The sequence below is a fragment of the Cottoperca gobio genome, chromosome 14 (genome assembly GCF_900634415.1).
Source record: "Cottoperca gobio chromosome 14, fCotGob3.1, whole genome shotgun sequence".
NCBI lineage: Eukaryota > Metazoa > Chordata > Actinopteri > Perciformes > Bovichtidae > Cottoperca > Cottoperca gobio.
In genome coordinates this window covers 18,863,831-18,884,889 of record NC_041368.1, presented here as the reverse complement: position 1 = coordinate 18,884,889, position 21,059 = coordinate 18,863,831, and the positions used below count along the sequence as shown (strand labels likewise).

At 41.1% G+C, this 21,059-nt stretch overlaps 3 protein-coding genes across 3 annotated transcripts; all 3 read right to left on the bottom strand.

The window, feature by feature from the left end:
* Positions 1–3,745: 3,745 nt before the first annotated feature.
* On the bottom strand, positions 3,746–6,282 carry LOC115018808 (tripartite motif-containing protein 16-like). The gene has a single exon (XM_029448030.1). It carries the CDS (start codon positions 5,910–5,912, stop codon positions 4,236–4,238), a length of 1,677 nt encoding a protein of 558 aa, XP_029303890.1. The 5' UTR covers positions 5,913–6,282; the 3' UTR covers positions 3,746–4,235.
* A 3,171-nt stretch (positions 6,283–9,453) lies between these two features.
* Positions 9,454–12,200, bottom strand: LOC115019426 (tripartite motif-containing protein 16-like). The gene has a single exon (XM_029448990.1). The coding sequence runs from the start codon at positions 11,752–11,754 to the stop codon at positions 10,075–10,077; it is 1,680 nt and encodes a 559-aa protein (XP_029304850.1). The 5' UTR covers positions 11,755–12,200; the 3' UTR covers positions 9,454–10,074.
* Positions 12,201–15,296: 3,096 nt separating this feature from the next.
* On the bottom strand, positions 15,297–17,971 carry LOC115019425 (tripartite motif-containing protein 16-like). Its single transcript, XM_029448989.1, has one exon. It carries the CDS (start codon positions 17,711–17,713, stop codon positions 16,034–16,036), a length of 1,680 nt encoding a protein of 559 aa, XP_029304849.1. The 5' UTR covers positions 17,714–17,971; the 3' UTR covers positions 15,297–16,033.
* Positions 17,972–21,059: the final 3,088 nt, after the last annotated feature.

Below are 21,059 nucleotides of genomic sequence, written 5' to 3'. Positions count from 1 at the left end.
CGTTGTAGAAAGAGGGAGTCCCTGCCCTGTGATCTAGGTAAATTCCTACTCTGAAGGACTGAAGCCCTGAGATGGAAGTAGAAATATTGTTATGTCTGAAGTTATAACTGCCACTGTTACATTTTAATGACCAAGATTTTTCATTTAACTGAAATCCAATAATTCCAACTTTCTCCACGTGGCTCCAGAATGAACACTTAAAAACATGACTCCTGCTAATGATGTCTTACTGTTCACTCTAATGTCACATTGCACAATGTCTACATATTCTTTGCATGCAAATGTCATCAAATGTTTTTCTTTACTAAAAGTATAAAACTAAAATGCATAAACATTGACAGCAACTCAGTTCATCTCCTGCAATTTCTTATAACCTGCTTATAATTGACCAACGTGGACCGCGGCTGATCTCGGTCTGTGGATAAACGTTTGGATAAATGGTGTTTGTACTTTCTGCTTGGTACTGGTTCGCTCTTTATTTGAGGTGGTTCATGTCGACAGTTCAAAACCTCTACAGAAACTGGATATTTGTGATCCTACTTCTAGTAGATTTTTCCTCAGCTTGCCTGGGGCTGGGTGCCAAAATGATAAATCACTTTGTTTTGCTACATTTATTTAGCAAAATACACCAAATTTCTCAAAAGCATTAGTGTTTAATTTAGACTCAACACAAAGCAGCTGAAGAAGAACTTTGCTTGAATAAAATACAGTGTACAATTAGCAAAATGTTGATGTGAATCAGTAAATATCTGATTAAAGATTAAGTTAACAAAATTCTGAGAAAGCATTCACTTCAAGCTTTTTAATATAACAGTTTTGGTACTTGGAGCACATTTGGTTAAATTGGCACAAGTTAAATCAGTGCACAGGAGTTGATAGTTTATGTTATATTTGTCACAGTCTGGATATTTGTATATCCTGTTTTATTTTGAAGTGTTCACTCCCCCTAATTTCATGTCTAGTTGTAATTCCTGTCTGTGTGTTTTGACTCTGTGATTGTTGATTGGTTTCTCCTGTGTCCATTTACTCTGCTCTTGTGTTTCTGCCTTTCTCCCCAGCTGTGTCTTGTTCCCTCGTTTGGTGTCTGTGTATTTAGCCCTGTCTGCCCCAGTATGTTTTGTGGGATTGTAATTTCATGTTACGTGTTTGTTACCTGCCCATGTTTGCCTGTTCTGCTCAGTCTGTTCGTGTCCTGCTCGTCCCCTGATTTGTTTGTGTTGTTTGGTTACTTTGTATTTCTGTATGTTTATTAGTTTTTGTAAATAAAGATCTATTTTGGTTAAAATCATCATCTGCATCCTACAATTGGGGCCTCACCTTCACCGAACCGTGACAGTACAATCCCACCAAAGATGGACCCAGCAGTGCTTGACGACGAGGATTATCTAAATCTTTATGTCGAGCTAAGACTTATTATGCGGGAATGGAAAGAGGTTGCATGTAGAAGGGACCAGCAGCCCCTTCTTCAAGAGACCCTTAGCGAGGCAGCTAGAAGCCTTGGTTGAGGAGTCTTCTGCCTGAGGTAGTAAGGAACTTTCCCAATCATTCTGCCTTTGTGACAGCTCGGCAGACCTCCGTTCCTGCAACCGGACTTCTGCAGACCCCGGCCGTCCCACTGCCACCTCTGCAGACCCCGGCCGTCCGCCTGCCGCCTCTGCAGACCCCAGCCGTCCGCCTGCCGCCTCTGCAGACCCTGGCCGTCTCCTTGCCGCCTCTGCAGACCCCGGTCGGCTACCTGCCGCCTCTGCAGACCCCAGCCATCTCCCTGCCGCCTCTGCAGACCTCGGCCGTCTACTTGACCCCTCTGCAGACCTCGGCCGTCTACTTGACCCCTCTGCAGACCCCGGCCGTCTACTTGACGCCTCTGTAGACCCCGGCCGTCTACTTGCCGCCTCTGCAGACCCCGGCCGTCTACTTGCCGCCTCTGCAGACCCCGGCCGTCTACTTGCCGCCTCTGCAGACCCCGGCCGTCTCCCTGCCGCCTCTGCAGACCCCGGCCATCTACTTGGCGCCTCTGCAGACCCCGGCCATCTACGTGGCGCCTCTGCAGACCCCGGCCGTCTACTTGCCGCCTCTGCAGACCCCAGCTGTTCCCCAGCTGCCCCTCAAGGTCCAAGCTCTTCCCCAGCTGCCCCTTGGGGCCCCAGCTGTTCTCCAGCTGCCCCTCAAGGTCCTAGTCCCTGTTCCTGCTGTTGGGCCACGACAACCCTCCGTTCCTGCTGCGCGAGTCGCGACAATCACCTGTTTCTGCTGCTGGACCGCAACAGTCCCCTGTTTCTGCTGTTGGGCCGCGACAGCCTCCAGCTTTTGCTGCCGTGCCGCAACAGCCTCCTGTTTCAGCTGTTGGGCCATGACAGCCACCTGTTCCCACTGCCGGACCTCCGCAGACTTCAGTCCCCGCTGCTGGACCTCCGCAGAACCCCCCCTGCTGAACCTCTACAGGCTCCAGTTCCTGCTGCCGGATCTCTGCTGACATCCGTCCCAGCTGTATCCCAGCTACCCCTTGAGACCCCAGCCCCTGTGCTCCCTCTGTCCCTCGATACCCCAACCTCTGTGATCCCACCTCTTCCCGAGATCCCTGTGCTCCCACCTCTTCCCGAGACCCCTTTGCTCCCATCTCTTCCCGAGAACCCTGTGCTCCCCTTTACTCCTGAGACCCCCGTGTCCCTGTTGACGCTCGAGATCCCCCTTGTTCCCCCCCGACTGTCGAGACCCCAGTGACTCCGACCCGGTCTCCTGAGCGGCTCCTCCGGCCCCTAGTCCCGGCCTCCAGCCCGGCTTCCCGAGCGACTACTCCAGCCCGGCTTCCCGAGCGACTACTCCAGCCCGGCTTCCCGAGCGACTACTCCAGCCCGGCTTCCCGAGCGACTACTCCATCCCGGCCTCCCGAGCGACTACTCCGTCGGACTCCATTCCGGCCTCCCGAGCGACTACTCCGTCGGACTCCATCCCGGCCTCCTGAGCGACTACTCCGTCGGACTCCATCCCGAGCGACTACTCCGTCGGACTCCATCCCGAGCGACTACTCCGTCGGACTCCATCCCGGCCTCCCGAGCGACTACTCCGTCGGACTCCATCCGGGCCTCCTGAGCGGCTTCGCCAGCTTCCAGCCTGGCCTCCCCGCCGACCTCCTGAGCGGCTCCGCCCGCACCCTGCCCGGCCTCCGTGATTTCTTTCTCTCACCATCATCAGCGTTTAATCAAATCATCTGTACACGATGATTTCCTAAACGTTGACCTCACATGTTGAGTGTTTTTGAGATGACGTGAAGCCTGTAAAGCTTTCTATAGTTCACATTTTATTCCTGCATGATTGTTGTGGAATGTTCATAGGTTGTGTAATAAATCTGAAAGTAACACATTCTGCTGAAACATTGTCTTTAAATGTTTTTCTTTGCAAACGAGCCAAGAGGATTATCTGATCTCTGCATTAATCTCCCCGTGTGTTTGTTGGAAAATATCTTTAAAAAACTGATTGATTGGAAAGAAATTAAAGAAGAAAACAAAAAAATGTTGTGATTCTCACAATCAATTTATTTATTTGTAGAGTTTTGAACATTGACTTTTCATAAATGTTTCCTAAAGATTGTTAACATGTAAAGAGTTAAATTCACTCTTAAAAGGATGATTAGCAAACTCTTCTTCACAAGGTTACATTTACATTTTTACCAGTTTTATGATGTTAGCACTTTTTGAGTACAATAAAAAAGTGATTTTGTAATATTGATACAACAGCATCACAGTGTGCAGTACGAACAGCATTATGTAGAGTAATACAAAGTAAACATTAAATATACATATTATTAAGATATGTCATAATAAAAATACATTTTAAAAACATGACATTAATTTGACAGCTCAAAGATCCAAATCCATTGATACATTTTTACATACATGATTTTGTTTTATTGATTTCTTTTGTTTATCTTACATAATCACGCCTGTATATATAAAAACTGATTAGACATTTTGTATATGCAATGTTTTTCCATGCACAGTATATAATGAAAATGTTTAGTAAATATAACTAAATATATATAATAGAATCAAATTTCAACAAACAAGGTTGTTTAATCCAAATAAAGAGAGAAATGATTTGTTTTCCATTTCACCATTTTACTGAATTGACACATTAAAAACAGAAAATATAAGAAAGAACATCACAGGCCCATCTATTACGTTTGATCTCTGCAGCAGACACACCTCAACATTTACTGTATAGAGACGAGTCACTCTTTAAACTCCTGTGAGCTCACACAACTCAGCAGTGCCTCCAGATGATAATGGAAGCCAGAATCCAGGAAAGAGAGGCTGAGTGAACGTGGTCTGGACTCTGTGGAGGAGAGTCATGGTTTCAGAGACGTTGTAGAAAGAGAGAGTCCCTGCCCTGTGATCCAGGTAAATTCCTACTCTGAAGGACCGAAGCCCTGAGATGGAAGTAGAAATAATGTTATGTTTGAAGTTATAACTGCCACTGTCACATTCTAATGACCAAGATTTGTCATTATATCCAAATAAACATTCTTCTGTGTTCCCTTTTCTTCTAATATCCTTATTTGCAACTGCTATACAAACCTCCCCGCTCCACTTCACCTCCCAGTAACAACGTCCAGTCAGACCCTCTCTACTCAGAATCTGCCGCCATTGATCAAATCTGTCTGGGTGATCTGAATATAACTGTTTTACTGCCATTAATGTTACTTTTCTGTTCCTGTCACTCAATGACAAACACCTGTGTGCTGTATTTGGATCCAGTGTGATTTGACGAGAATATTTCATAAATTCTGCTCTGGTTCTGGGCTCTGCTTGAGGCATTAAAACATCCACTTCAGTCACTGCCAGTGAGATGTGTCTCCACTCCTCACTCAGAACAGCCTGCAGTTTATCTCTGGCCTCTGACACCGCCGCGGTCACATCCTCAAAAGAGCGCAGAGGACAGATATCAATGCTGGGTAAGTCTTTAGACTCACTCACACGTGACAGCGAGGGGTAGTTGTTTAGGAAATGCAGGTGATCCTCTGTGTGTGAAAGTTGTTGAAGCTCAGTGTCTTTCCTCCGCAGCTCAGTGATCTCCTGCTGCAGCTTCTCCTCAAACTCTTCAGCTTGACTCACTTGAGTTTTCTGCTGGGATCTGATCTGCTGCTTCACTTCAGAGCTTCTTTTCTTAATGAGATGGATCAACTCAGTGAAGATCTTCTCACTGTCCCTCACTGCTTCATCAGCAGAATGATTGATAGCCTCCACCCTCTGTTGAAGCACCTTGACGTCCTTTTCTCTGTCCTGGACTCTCTGTTGGACTTTTCCCCGGCTCACCCCGAGCTCCTTCTGCCTCTCAGCCCTCTCTGCTGCAGCGGAGACTTTGTCATGGCCTTTATGATCATCCATGGAGCAAAGATAACAAATGCACTGCTGATCAGTGCGGCAGAAAATCTTCATCACCTCGTCATGACGAGAGCAGACGTTCTCCTGAAGCTTTGAGGTGGCTTCAACCAGCTTGTGTTTCTTGAATGCAGCTTCATCATAGTGAGGCTGCAGGTGTTGCTCACAGTAAGAGGCCATACACACCAGACAGGACTTGAAAGCTTTCAGTTTCATCCCAGAGCAGAAATCACAGGCCACGTCTCCAGGTCCTGCATATGTAAGATCAGGTGAAGCGGCTTGAAGTCCTACTTTCTTCAGGTCCTCCACTAACTCTGCTATCATTGTACTTTTCACCAGGACAGGCCTCGGTGTGAAGCTCTGCCTGCACTGAGGGCAGCTGTGGGTTTTCTTCTCATTCTCTTCATCCCAGCAGTCTGTAATACAGCTCATGCAGTAGCTGTGCCCACAGGGAATAGTCACCGGATCCTTTAGAAGATCCAGACAGATTGAACAGCTCAGTTGTTCTCGATCCAGAATCACTTGCTGCGCCATTTCTTCTCTCGACAACAGTGAGTATGAGTCAGGTTCACTCTCGGCTTTCAGATAAATGCTGTGCTCATTTCCTCATTGTGTGTTCACTGATCTGCAGTGTATGTGTGTTACAGCTCTTACATGTAATCACATGGTGCTTACACCCATCTTTAAACTATCAGATCTGTTAAAGGGGAGGGAACAACACATGTCTGAGCTGAATAGACTTTGAGCAGTAGGATCATTGTCTAACCAGTAGATCAACTCTGAGTGGGGTTTTATAAAGTTGTCCTTCATTCCAAGAAGAGGAGCGGTGTCAGTTAAACATATTAATAGATAAACTGTCAGGAAAGCATAACCTGAATTAGAGTCCTGTTTGGAAGCCGTCTTGTGCCAGTGCCTAAAGAGGAAGCGCCCTCAGCTGAAGGCATTTTATGTGGTGTGTGAGTGGGCGGGCTCTATGAGGTAATTAGTTGATTGATGTGTTGGCAGCTAATTAGGTTAAAATACTGAAAGATGTATTGGTAGTTTTGTTGTTTTGAGGGTGCAGTATTTGTGTTAACATGTTGAAGGATGTACTGAGGCCTTGTGATGTTTAAGATGAAGTTTAAACAATGTATATTTTTGTAAACTTGTAAACTCTCTGTTCTGTAGTGCTGATCTGATTGGCCGGTTTGAACTGAGAGGGCGGGCTCTATGCCTATATATATGTGTGTAGTTTTTCCTTTGTTAGGGGGGTGGGAGAAAGACCAGTACCAGTACCAGTACCAGTACCAGACAGGAGAACAAAAAAGGAAATAATGTTTTTTTGTTTTTTTCACTTGGATGGCTGGAAAATAATAGTCCTTATTTTCCAAGTGAACCTCTCTGCCGAAGTAACGTTTGACGCTACCTTGCACTTCACCTTGCAACCACGATTACTATATATTTAAAGAGAGTTTTTAACATTGTCTTTTCACATTGTAGGGAAAGTCTGTCACCCAAAGAATTACTTCTTATCTTTAATCCATTAAAACCACTGGTTGCATTATTTGAAACTTGTCTAAAAAGCAAAATTTAAGTACAAATAAAGATATATATATTTTGCTTTAAGGTTACATTTGTCCTCAAGAAAATGAGCAGCGGGATATTCAAAATGTCGTATCTGTGTCATGGTGAAATATAAAATGGTTAAATTTGGTGCAATAATCTGTTGTATGTTTGTATTGTACTGTGGAAACTTTGATACTATCACTTTTTATTATGGTTGTATTTTTATACTTGTGTACAAGGCCTTCTATCACTTCTTTTGTTGATGTGTGTCGTGTAAACAGGTTACCCAAATGTCACATACAAACATCCTTCTCACCCTCCTTTACCAAAGACTATGACGTGATCTAACTGTAGGCACTTCGCTATTTGATTTAAGAATAATAATCCGACACCTCACAAAAGAACCTAAGCATGAAAGTTAAGATGTAAAATGTAAATGAAAAAGCACTTGGAGACCACTATCCCATCAAAGATAGTATGATTGTTTGAATTAGTAAAAGAAACCTTTAAATTGTTGCATCTGCAGCCATTAAAATGCCACTTTCTTGAATGCATTGTAAATTGATATACATTGACAATGTAAACTTAGTTCCTTGCATCTTATAGTATTTATATCATCTGTTATTCAACCTTTAAAGTAGTTCTCTTTGTATATATAATTCACATGTATGGAGTTTATGGCTGTTTTACATTCTTACGTTTTATTTACCGGTACAGTGTTTGTGTTTGAATGGTTGTTAAGTTTTTGTTATTACTCATTTAGTTGTTCAGTCTTTTTGATGCCTATGATGAGGTGGAGGCTGATGAGATATACATGCTGGCTGAATGCACTGTCAGCTGGCAAAACCTTTTTCACAGAAGACGTTTTGACACGTCACAGTACAGAAATCACAGTCACGGCTTACTGAGACATTTGAATATACCCTTAATGTTACTAGTCAAGATGTCCGCTGTGAAAAAGGCCTTCTGTTGTCCCGCTCCATCTTTTAGGTAGCCTCTGCTCCACTAGCTTCTGCAACTTAATGTTTGTTATTTTAGCTGAAACATGTTTTGGGGTTTGTATCTCCATATTCTAGGCCAACTGGGTATTTACTCTTGTACTGAATAGCACCTTGTCTTTAAACTAACGTGGAAAAAAAGATTATTTTGTCAACGTTCAACAGCTCCCTGAAAGAACAGTTTGTAGCGTCTCTACCACCAACTTCTGTAAACCCGTGCAATCTGTCATTGAAGGCGTGTTTCACTAGCGGTCCTTGGTCCATATTCTAGATACATGGATATTCCCACGAAGGTGTTTGGCTTGTGGGAAGTGATGTTTGGTGAAGGCAGCTAAAAACAGACAACACAAAAAGATGATATTAAAATGATGGTTGTTATCTGGGCATATGGAGTAAACCAAATCCTGTTGAGCAAGGCTGTGTTGGATTTTAAATAATTTGTGTTACAAGTGTGATATTAATTGAGGCTTTTATTACCTCTAGTAGTAGATATTCATTTATCTCAGAATTTAGAAAGAAACCCAAATGAATGTTTCATGTTTTTAGAAAGACTAGTGATGACACCTGCTCTCCTGAGATGGATCAACTCTGGTTTGAAGCACAACATGGTTGCGACCAGGATTAGAGATGGAAGTGTTTGACTTTGTTAAGATTGGGGTAAGAATTTAAGCAGGACTTCCTTTTCCATAAGAATGTCTGAACATCACGACAGTTTTGTGTGATATCATCTGAGATATTTGTCTTTCCGCACTGTTAGCAGACTTGTTTTAAACAGTAAAGACCTTCACATGATAACAGTGTAATGACTGATGTGTTTGCCAGCATGTGAAGTGTAACCTCAGAGCACCCCGTGTACATCTGTTTCACATGCTGTGTTAAATGTAGGACAAGGTGTAAGAACTTATATGTTGCAAAATGCTGTTTCTTTCTTGAGTTTTGTTTACTTGATGGACAGCACTGACATGTTGTAATCATGACCCTCCAAGGAGGACACTGCAGAAGGAACAAGAGATTAATGGATGATTATGGAAGGTGGATCACCTAAAATAGACTCAATAATGTGGTTAATTTATTGACACTACTGTCGTTTTTAGCTGTAATATTTCAAGTTAAATCAGTGCACAGGAGTTGATAGTTTATGTTATATTTCCTTTATTTTCATTGTTTAAGTGATTTCTTTCTCTCACCATCATCAGTGTTTAATCAACACGTGGTCTGTTGTCTGTACACGATGATTTCCTAAACTTTGACCTCACATGTTGAGTGTTTTTGAGACGACGTGAAGCCTGTAAAGCTTTCTATAGTTCACATTTTATTCCTGCATGATTGTTGTGGAACGTTCAAAGGTTGTGTAATAAATCTGAAAGTAACACATTCTGCTGAAACATTGTCTTTAAATGTTTTTCTTTGCAAACGAGCCAAGAGGATAATCTGATCTCTGCATTAATCTCCCCGTGTGTTTGTTAGAAAATATCTTTAAATAACTGATTGATTGGAAAGAAATTAAAGAAGAAAACAACAGATTTTTGTGATTCTCACAATCAATTTATTTATTTATTTGTAGAGTTTTGAACATTGACTTTTCATAAATGTTTCCTAAAGATTGTTAACATGTAAAGAGTTAAATTACAAAGTACAACAGCATCACAGTGTGCAGTACAAACAGCATTATGTAGAGTAATACAAAGTAAACATTAAATATACATATTATGAAGATATGTCATAATAAAAATACATTTTAAAAACATGACATTATGACATTAATTTGACAGAAGCTCAAAGATCCAAATCCATTGATACATTTTTACATACATGATTTTGTTTTATTGATTTCTTTCGTTTATCTTACATAATCACGTCTGTATATATAAAACTGATTAGATATTTTGCATATGCAATGTTTTTCCATGCACAGTATATAATGACAATGTTTAGTAAATATAACTAAATATATATAATAGAATCAAATTTAAATAAACAACGTTGTTTAATCCAAATAAAAAGAGAAATTATTTGTTTTCCATTTTACCATTTTACTGAATTGACACATTAAAAACAGAAAATATAAGAAAGAACATCACAGGCCCACCTATTACGTTTGATCTCTGCAGCAGACACACCTCAACATTTACTGTATAGAGACGAGTCACTCTTTAAACTCCTGTGAGCTCACACAACTCAGCAGTGTCTCCAAATAGTGGTGATGGAAGCCAGAATCCAGCTAAGAGAGGCTGAGTGAACGTGGTCTGGACTCTGTGGAGGAGAGTCATGGTTTCAGAGACGTTGTAGAAAGAGAGAGTCCCTGCCCTGTGATCCAGGTAAATTCCTACTCTGGAGGACTGAAGCCCTGAGATGGAAGTAGAAATATTGTTATGTCTGAAGTTGTAACTGCCACTGTGACATTGTAATGACCAAGATTTGTCATTTAATCCAAATACACATTCTTCTATGGTCCCTTTTCTTCTAATATCCTTATTTGCAACTGCTATATAAACATTACCGCTCCACTTCACCTCCCAGTAACAACGTCCAGTCAGACCCTCTCTACTCAGAACCTGCCACCATTGATCAAATCTGTCTGGGTGATCTGAATATAACTGTTCTACTGCCATTAATGTTGCTTTTCTGTTCCTGTCACTCAATGACAAACACCTGTGTGCTGTATTTGGATCCAGTGTGATTTGACGAGAATATTTCATAAATTCTGCTCTGGTTCTGGGCTCTGCTTGAGGCATTAAAACATCCACTTGAGTCACTGCCAGTGAGTTGTGTCTCCACTCCTCACTCAGAACAGCCTGCAGTATATCTCTGGCCTCTGACACCGCCGCGGTCACATCCTCAAAAGAGCGCAGAGGACAGATATCAATGCTGGGTAAGTCTTTAGACTCACTCACACGTGACAGCGAGGGGTAGTTGTTTAGGAAATGCAGGTGATCCTCTGTGTGTGAAAGTTGTTGAAGCTCAGTGTCTTTCCTCCGCAGCTCAGTGATCTCCTGCTGCAGCTTCTCCTCAAACTCTTCAGCTTGACTCACTTGAGTTTTCTGCTGGGATCTGATCTCCTGCTTCACTTCAGAGCTTCTTTTCTTAATGAGATGGATCAACTCAGTGAAGATCTTCTCACTGTCCCTCACTGCTTCATCAGCAGAATGATTGATAGCCTCCACCCTCTGTTGAAGCAGCTTGACGTCCTTTTCTCTGTCCTGGACTCTCTGTTGGACTTTTCCCCGGCTCACCCCGAGCTCCTTCTGCCTCTCAGCCCTCTCTGCTGCAGCGGAGACTGTGTCATGGCCTTTATGATCATCCATGGAGCAAAGATAACAAATGCACTGCTGATCAGTGCGGCAGAAAATCTTCATCACCTCGTCATGACGAGAGCAGATGTTCTCCTGAAGCTTTGAGGTGGCTTCAACCAGCTTGTGTTTCTTGAATGCAGCTTCATCATAGTGAGGCTGCAGGTGTTGCTCACAGTAAGAGGCCATACACACCAGACAGGACTTGAAAGCTTTCAGTTTCATCCCAGAGCAGAAATCACAGGCCACGTCTCCAGATCCTGCATATGTAAGATCAGGTGAAGCGGCTTGAAGTCCTACTTTCTTCAGTTCCTCCACTAACTCTGCCATCATTGTATTTTTCCCCAGGACAGGCCTCGGTGTGAAGCTCTGCCTGCACTGAGGGCAGCTGTGGGTTTTCTTCTCATTCTCTTTATCCCAGCAGTCTGTAATACAGCTCATGCAGTAGCTGTGCCCACAGGGAATAGTCACCGGATCCTTTAGAAGATCCAGACAGATTGAACAGCTCAGTTGTTCTCGATCCAGAATCACTTGCTGCGCCATTTCTTCTCTCGACAACAGTGAGTGTGAGTCAGGTTCACTCTCGGCTTTCAGATAAATGCTGTGCTCATTTCCTCATTGTGTGTTCACTGATCTGCAGTGTATGTGTGTTACAGCTCTTACATGTAATCACATGGTGCTTACACCCATCTTTAAACTTTCAGATCTGTTAACGGGGAGGGAACAACACATGTCTGAGCTGAATAGACTTTGAGCAGTAGGATCATTGTCTAACCAGTAGATCAACCCTGAGTGGGGTTGTATAAAGTTGTCCTTCATTCCAAGAAGAGGAGCGGTGTCAGTTAAACCTATTAATAGATAAACTGTCAGGAAAGCATAACCTGAATTAGAGTCCTGTTTGGAAGCCATCTTGTGCCAGTGACTAAAGAGGAAGCGCCCTCAGCTGAAGGCATTGTATGTGGTGTGTGAGTGGGCGGGCTCTATGAGGTAATTAGTTGATTGATGTGTTGGCAGCTAATTAGGTTAAAATACTGTATTGGTAGTTTTGTTGTTTTGAGGGTGCAGTATTTGTGTTAACATGTTGAAGGATGTACTGAGGCCTTGTGATGTTTAAGATGAAGTTTAAACAATGTATATTTTTGTAAACTTGTAAACTCTCTGTTCTGTAGTGCTGATCTGATTGGCCGGTTTGAACTGAGAGGGCGGGCTCTATGCCTATATATATGTGTGTAGTTTTTCCTTTGTTAGGGGGGTGGGAGAAAGACCAGTACCAGTACCAGTACCAGTACCAGTACCAGTACCAGACGGGAGAACAAAAAAGGAAATAATGTTTTTTTGTTTTTTTCACTTGGATGGCTGGAAAATAATAGTCCTTATTTTCCAAGTGAACCTCTCTGCCGAAGTAACGTTTGACGCTACCTTGCACTTCACCTTGCAACCACGATTACTATATATTTAAAGAGAGTTTTTAACATTGTCTTTTCACATTGTAGGGAAAGTCTGTCACCCAAAGAATTACTTCTTATCTTTAATCCATTAAAACCACTGGTTGCATTATTTGAAACTTGTCTAAAAAGCAAAATTTAAGTACAAATAAAGATATATTTTTGCTTTAAGGTTACATTTGTCCTCAAGAAAATGAGCAGCGGGATATTCAAAATGTCGTATCTGTGTCATGGTGAAATATAAAATGGTTAAATTTGGTGCAATAATCTGTTGTATGTATGTATTGTACTGTGGAAACTTTGATACTATCACTTTTTATTATGGTTGTATTTTTATACTTGTGTACAAGGCCTTCTATCACTTCTTTTGTTGATGTGTGTCGTGTAAACAGGTTACCCAAATGTCACATACAAACATCCTTCTCACCCTCCTTTACCAAAGACTATGACGTGATCTAACTGTAGGCACTTCGCTATTTGATTTAAGAATAATAATCCGACACCTCACAAAAGAACCTAAGCATGAAAGTTAAGATGTAAAATGTAAATGTTAAAACACTTGGAGACCACTATCCCATCAAAGATAGTATGATTGTTTGAATTAGTAAAAGAAACCTTTAAATTGTTGCATCTGCAGCCATTAAAATGCCACTTTCTTGAATGCATTGTAAATTGATATACATTGACAATGTAAACTTAGTTCCTTGCATCTTATAGTATTTATATCATCTGTTATTCAACCTTTAAAGTATTTCTCTTTGTATATATAATTCACATGTATGGAGTTTATGGCTGACACGATGCCTGGCTGTTTTACATTCTTACGTTTTATTTACAGTGTTTGTGTTTGAATGGTTGTTAAGTTTTTGTTATTACTCATTTAGTTGTTCAGTCTTTTTGATGCCTATGATGAGGTGGAGTCTGATGAGATATACATGCTGGCTGAATGCACTGTCAGCTGGCAAAACCTTTTTCACAGAAGACGTTTTGACACGTCACAGTACAGAAATCACAGTCACGGCTTACTGAGACATTTGAATATACCCTTAATGTTACTAGTCAAGATGTCCGCTGTGAAAAAGGCCTTTTGTTGTCCCGCTCCATCTTTTAGGTAGCCTCTGCTCCACTAGCTTCTGCAACTTAATGTTTGTTATTTTAGCTGAAACATGTTTTGGGGTTTGTATATCCATATTCTAGGCCAACTGGGTATTTACTCTTGTACTGAATAGCACCTTGTCTTTAAACTAACGTGGAAAAAAAGATTATTTTGTCAACGTTCAACAGCTCCCTGAAAGAACAGTCTGTAGCGTCTCTACCACCAACTTCTGTAAACCCATGCAATCTGTCATTGAAGGCGTGTTTCACTAGCGGTCCTTGGTCCATATTCTAGACACATGGATATTCCCACGAAGGTGTTTGGCTTGTGGGAAGTGATGTTTGGTGAAGGCAGCTAAAAACAGACAACACAAAAAGATGATATTAAAATGATGGTTGTTATCTGGGCATATGGAGTAAACCAAATCCTGTTGAGCAAGGCTGTGTTGGATTATAAATCATTTGTGTTACAAGTGTGATATTAATTGAGGCTTTTATTACCTCTAGTAGTAGATATTCATTTATCTCAGAATTTAGAAAGAAACCCAAATGAATGTTTCATCTTTTTAGAAAGACTAGTGATGACACCTGCTCTCCTGAGATGGATCAACTTTGGTTTGAAGCACAACATGGTTGCGACCAGGATTAGAGATGGAAGTGTTTGACTTTGTTAAGATTGGGGTAAGAATTTAAGCAGGACTTCCTTTTCCATAAGAATGTCTGAACATCACGACAGTTTTGTGTGATATCATCTGAGATATTTGTCTTTCCTCACTGTTAGCAGACTTGTTTTAAACAGTAAAGACCTTCACATGATAACAGTGTAATGACTGATGTGTTTGCCAGCATGTGAAGTGTAACCTCAGAGCACCCCGTGTACATCTGTTTCACATGCTTTGTTAAATGTAGGACAAGGTGTAAGAACTTATATGTTGAAAAATGCTGTTTCTTTCTTGAGTTTTGTTTACTTGATGGACAGCACTGACATGTTGTAATCATGACCCTCCAAGGAGGACACTGCAGAAGGAACAAGAGATTAATGGATGATTATGGAAGGTGGATCACCTAAAATAGACTCAATAATGTGGTTAATTTATTGACACTACTGTCGTTTTTAGCTGTAATATTTCAAGTTAAATCAGTGCACAGGAGTTGATAGTTTGTTATATTTCCTTTATTTTCATTGTTTAAGTGATTTCTTTCTCTCACCATCATCAGCGTTTAATCAACACATGGTCTGTTGTCTGTACACGATGATTTCCTAAACTTTGACCTCACATGTTGAGTGTTTTTGAGACGACGTGAAGCCTGTAAAGCTTTCTATAGTTCACATTTTATTCCTGCATGATTGTTGTGGAACGTTCAAAGGTTGTGTAATAAATCTGAAAGTAACACATTCTGCTGAAACATTGTCTTTAAATGTTTTTCTTTGCAAACGAGCCAAGAGGATAATCTGATCTCTGCATTAATCTCCCCGTGTGTTTGTTAGAAAATATCTTTAAATAACTGATTGATTGGAAAGAAATTAAAGAAGAAAACAACAGATTTTTGTGATTCTCACAATCAATTTATTAATTTATTTGTAGAGTTTTAAACATTGACTTTTCATAAATGTTTCCTAAAGATTGTTAACATGTAAAGAGTTAAATTCACTCTTAAAAAGATGATGAGCAAACTCTTCTTCACAAGGTTACATTTACATTTTTACCAGTTTTATGGTGTTAGCACTTTTTGAGTAGAATAAAGAAAAGTGATGTGATTTTGTAATATTGGTACAACAGCATCAGTGTGCAGTACAAACAGCGTTATGTAGAGTAATACAAAGTAAACATTCAATATACATATTATGAAGATATGTCATAATAAAAATACATTTTAAAAACATGACATTTTGACATTAATTTGACAGAAGCTCAAATCCATTGATACATTTTTACATACATGATTTTGTTATATTGATTTCTTTCGTTTATCTTACATAATCACGTCTGTATATATAAAACTGATTAGACATTTTGTATATGCAATGTTTTTCCATGCACAGTATATAATGAAAATGTTTAGTAAATATAACTAAATATATATAATAGAATCAAATTTCAACAAACAAGGTTGTTTAATCCAAATAAAAAGAGAAATTATTTGTTTTCCATTTCACCATTTTACTGAATTGACACATTAAAAACAGAAAATATAAGAAAGAACATCACAGGCCCACCTATTACGTTTGATCTCTGCAGCAGACACACCTCAACATTTACTGTATAGAGACGAGTCACTCTTTAAACTCCTGTGAGCTCACACAACTCAGCAGTGCCTCCAAATAGTGATGATTGAAGCCTGAATCCAGCTAAGAGAGGCTGAGTGAACGTGGTCTGGACTCTGTGGAGGAGAGTCATGGTTTCAGAGACGTTGTAGAAAGAGAGAGTCCCTGCCCTGTGATCCAGGTAAATTCCTACTCTGAAGGACCGAAGCCCTGAGATGGAAGTAGAAATATTGTTATGTTTGAAGTTATAACCGCCACTGTGACATTCTAATGACCAAGATTTGTCATTAAATCCAAATCCACATTCTTCTCTGGTCCCTTTTCTTCTGATATCCTTATTTGCAACTGCTATACGAACAAACCCGCTCCACTTCACCTCCCAGTAACGACGTCCAGTCAGACCCTCTCTACTCAGAACCTGCCGCCATTGATCAAATCTGTCTGGATGATCTGAATATAACTGTTCTACTGCCATTAATGTTACTTTTCTGTTCCTGTCACTCAATGACAAACGCCTGTGTGCTGTATTTGGATCCAGTGTGATTTGACGAGAATATTTCATAAATTCTGCTCTGGTTCTGGGCTCTGCTTGAGGCATTAAAACATCCACTTCAGTCACTGCCAGTGAGATGTGTCTCCACTCCTCACTCAGAACAGCCTGCAGTATATCTCTGGCCTCTGACACCGCCGCGGTCACATCCTCAAAAGAGCGCAGAGGACAGATATCAATGCTGGGTAAGTCTTTAGACTCACTCACACGTGACAGCGAGGGGTAGTTGTTTAGGAAATGCAGGTGATCCTCTGTGTGTGAAAGTTGTTGAAGCTCAGTGTCTTTCCTCCGCAGCTCAGTGATCTCCTGCTGCAGCTTCTCCTCAAACTCTTCAGCTTGACTCACTTGAGTTTTCTGCTGGGATCTGATCTGCTGCTTCACTTCAGAGCTTCTTTTCTTAATGAGATGGATCAACTCAGTGAAGATCTTCTCACTGTCCCTCACTGCTTCATCAGCAGAATGATTGATAGCCTCCACCCTCTGTTGAAGCACCTTGACGTCCTTTTCTCTGTCCTGGACTCTCTGTTGGACTTTTCCCCGGCTCACCCCGAGCTCCTTCTGCCTCTCAGCCCTCTCTGCTGCAGCGGAGACTTTGTCATGGCCTTTATGATCATCCATGGAGCAAAGATAACAAATGCACTGCTGATCAGTGCGGCAGAAAATCTTCATCACCTCGTCATGACGGGAGCAGATGTTCTCCTGAAGCTTTGAGGTGGCTTCAACCAGCTTGTGTTTCTTTAATCCAGCTACTTCATAGTGAGGCTGCAGGTGTTGCTCACAGTAAGAGGCCATACACACCAGACAGGACTTGAAAGCTTTCAGTTTCATCCCAGAGCAGAAATCACAGGCCACGTCTCCAGGTCCTGCATATGTAAGATCAGGTGAAGCGGCTTGAAGTCCTACTTTCTTCAGTTCCTCCACTAACTCTGCCATCATTGTATTTTTCCCCAGGACAGGCCTCGGTGTGAAGCTCTGCCTGCACTGAGGGCAGCTGTGGGTTTTCTTCTCATTCTCTTCATCCCAGCAGTCTGTAATACAGCTCATGCAGTAGCTGTGCCCACAGGGAATAGTCACCGGATCCTTTAGAAGATCCAGACAGATTGAACAGCTCAGTTGTTCTCGATCCAGAATCACTTGCTGCGCCATTTCTTCTCTCGACAACAGTGAGTGTGAGTCAGGTTCACTCTCGGCTTTCAGATAAATGCTGTGCTCATTTCCTCATTGTGTGTTCACTGATCTGCAGTGTATGTGTGTTACAGCTCTTACATGTAATCACATGGTGCTTACACCCATCTTTAAACTTTCAGATCTGTTAACGGGGAGGGAACAACACATGTCTGAGCTGAATAGACTTTGAGCAGTAGGATCATTGTCTAACCAGTAGATCAACCCTGAGTGGGGTTGTATAAAGTTGTCCTTCATTCCAAGAAGAGGAGCGGTGTCAGTTAAACCTATTAATAGATAAACTGTCAGGAAAGCATAACCTGAATTAGAGTCCTGTTTGGAAGCCATCTTGTGCCAGTGACTAAAGAGGAAGCGCCCTCAGCTGAAGGCATTGTATGTGGTGTGTGAGTGGGCGGGCTCTATGAGGTAATTAGTTGATTGATGTGTTGGCAGCTAATTAGGTTAAAATACTGTATTGGTAGTTTTGTTGTTTTGAGGGTGCAGTATTTGTGTTAACATGTTGAAGGATGTACTGAGGCCTTGTGATGTTTAAGATGAAGTTTAAACAATGTATATTTTTGTAAACTTGTAAACTCTCTGTTCTGTAGTGCTGATCTGATTGGCCGGTTTGAACTGAGAGGGCGGGCTCTATGGCTATATATATGTGTGTAGTTTCTCCTTTGTTAGGGGGGTGGGAGAAAGACCAGTACCCAGTACCCAGTACCCAGTACCCAGTACCCAGTACCCAGTACCCAGTACCCAGTACCCAGTACCCAGTACCCAGTACCCAGTACCCCAGGGGTCGGGAACCTTTTTGGCTGGGAGAGCCATAAAAGCCAAATATTTGTTTATGTATTTCCTTGAGAGCCATATATTTAATCAATTTGAACGGAACTTTATGCATGCATTTTTTTAAGAATAACACGTCTCCGAGTACTAATAGCGGTATCAGTGTTGCATTGAACACGTGCTCTTTATTAAATAAACTAAACGCTTACGTTATTTATCTCATATTTCAGTGTTTACTGCACGGGTGTCAAACTCAAGGCAATTATGACCTATTTAACCTCTTATGTCTGTTGTTGTTGGTGTTGTTTTTGTTGTTGTCCTGCATTTTAGCGCCTTGAGATTGCTTTTAGCTTTGAAAGGCACTTTACAAATACAATTTATTATTATTATTATTATTATTATTATTATTATTATTATTATTATTATTATTATTATTATTATTATTATTATTATTATTATATCCGGCCCGCGAGAAAATATCATATGTCTGTCATAACTGGCCCGCCTGTTCTGGTAATTAAATCAATGCATGGCACAACCACGGGAAAAGACATTTGAGGAAGAATCTAAATGTGTGAATGAAATGAAAGTTTTTGGAAAGCAAAGGGAAACACACCACAGATCTCTGGGACGATGTGAGCTGGACTGTTTGTGCGACATAACGAAGCATCTCACTGTTAAACCTGCAGCTTCAGTGTGATCACGGACATGTGTGATGCCGAGCTGCCTGTGGGAGACTCTGATGCAGAAGGAAACTTTGGTCACTACGTGTTTCCAAACACTGACAAACATCTCCACCTCTGTGTTCCCGACAGCATTCTGCTGATCAACTGAGAGCATGTGCCGACTTTGCTGCTCAGATATTTTAATTGAACTGCTCAGCAATCCGTTTGCAGTTGATTTAAATATGTTCCATATCTTTTTGCACTTTATGTGTACCCTGTTCAATACATGTGGACCGTGTTTGGCCCTCGACGTAGTCCCAGTTTTTAATGTTGGCCCTCTCTGTGAATGAGTTTGACCCCCCGGTCTACTGCTTGCTTTGCGCAGTTTCTCCTCAGCTGTTTTGCGAAGGGCAGGGCTACACACACACACACACACACACACACACACACACACACACACACACACACACACGTGTGTGTAAGTGTGTGCGCTGTGCAGTCAGAGACAGAGCGGAGGAAAGGAGAGGGGCGAACTAAAAACAAATCCGCTGCTAAATGTTTTACTTTAAAATGACACCGTATAATTGTTTATTACTTGTTAATCATGTTAAAAAATGTCAGCTCAAAATTGTCTGTGAGCCATAACGCGTCATCAAAAGAGCCATATATGGCTCGCGACCCATAGGTTCCCGACCCCTGCAGTACCCAGAACCCAGTACCCAGTACCCGACAGGAGAACAAAGAACGAAATAATGTTTTTTTGTTTTTTTCACTTGGATGGCTGGAAAATAATAGTCCTTATTTTCCAAGTGAACCTCTCTGCCGAAGTAACGTTTGACGCTACTTTGCACTTCACCTTGCATCCACGATTACTATATATTTAAAGAGAGTTTTTAACATTGTCTTTTCACATTGTAGGGAAAGTCTGTCACCCAAAGAATTACTTCTTATCTTTAATCCATTAAAACCACTGGTTGCATTATTTGAAACTTGTCTAAAAAGCAAAATTTAAGTACAAATAAAGATATATTTTTGCTTTAAGGTTACATTTGTCCTCAAGAAAATGAGCAGCGGGATATTCAAAATGTCGTATCTGTGTCATGGTGAAATATAAAATGGTTAAATTTGGTGCAATAATCTGTTGTATGTATGTATTGTACTGTGGAAACTTTGATACTATCACTTTTTATTATGGTTGTATTTTTATACTTGTGTACAAGGCCTTCTATCACTTCTTTTGTTGATGTGTGTCGTGTAAACAGGTTACCCAAATGTCACATACAAACATCCTTCTCACCCTCCTTTACCAAAGACTATGACGTGATCTAACTGTAGGCACTTCGCTATTTTATTTAAAAATAATAATCCGACACCTCACAAAAGAACCTAAGCATGAAAGTTAAGATGTAAAATGTAAATGAAAAAGCACTTGGAGACCACTATCCCATCAAAGATAGTATGATTGTTTGAATTAGTAAAAGAAACCTTTAAATTGTTGCATCTGCAGCCATTAAAATGCCACTTTCTTGAATGCATTGTAAATTGATATACATTGACAATGTAAACTTAGTTCCTTGCATCTTATAGTATTTATATCATCTGTTATTCAACCTTTAAAGTAGTTCTCTTTGTATATATAATTCACATGTATGGAGTTTATGGCTGTTTTACATTCTTACGTTTTATTTACAGTGTTTGTGTTTGAATGGTTGTTAAGTTTTTGTTATTACTCATTTAGTTGTTCAGTCTTTTTGATGCCTATGATGAGGTGGAGTCTGATGAGATATACATGCTGGCTGAATGCACTGTTAGCTGGAAAAATCCTTTTTCACAGAAGACGTTTTGACACGTCACAGTACAGAAATCACAGTCAC

Bases quoted from the DNA above. Each gene is read 5' to 3' on its own strand.
- LOC115018808 (XM_029448030.1), bottom strand. From the start codon at position 5,912: ATGGCGCAGCAAGTGATTCTGGATCGAGAACAACTGAGCTGTTCAATC.
- LOC115019425 (XM_029448989.1), bottom strand. From the start codon at position 17,713: ATGGCGCAGCAAGTGATTCTGGATCGAGAACAACTGAGCTGTTCAATC.
- LOC115019426 (XM_029448990.1), bottom strand. From the start codon at position 11,754: ATGGCGCAGCAAGTGATTCTGGATCGAGAACAACTGAGCTGTTCAATC.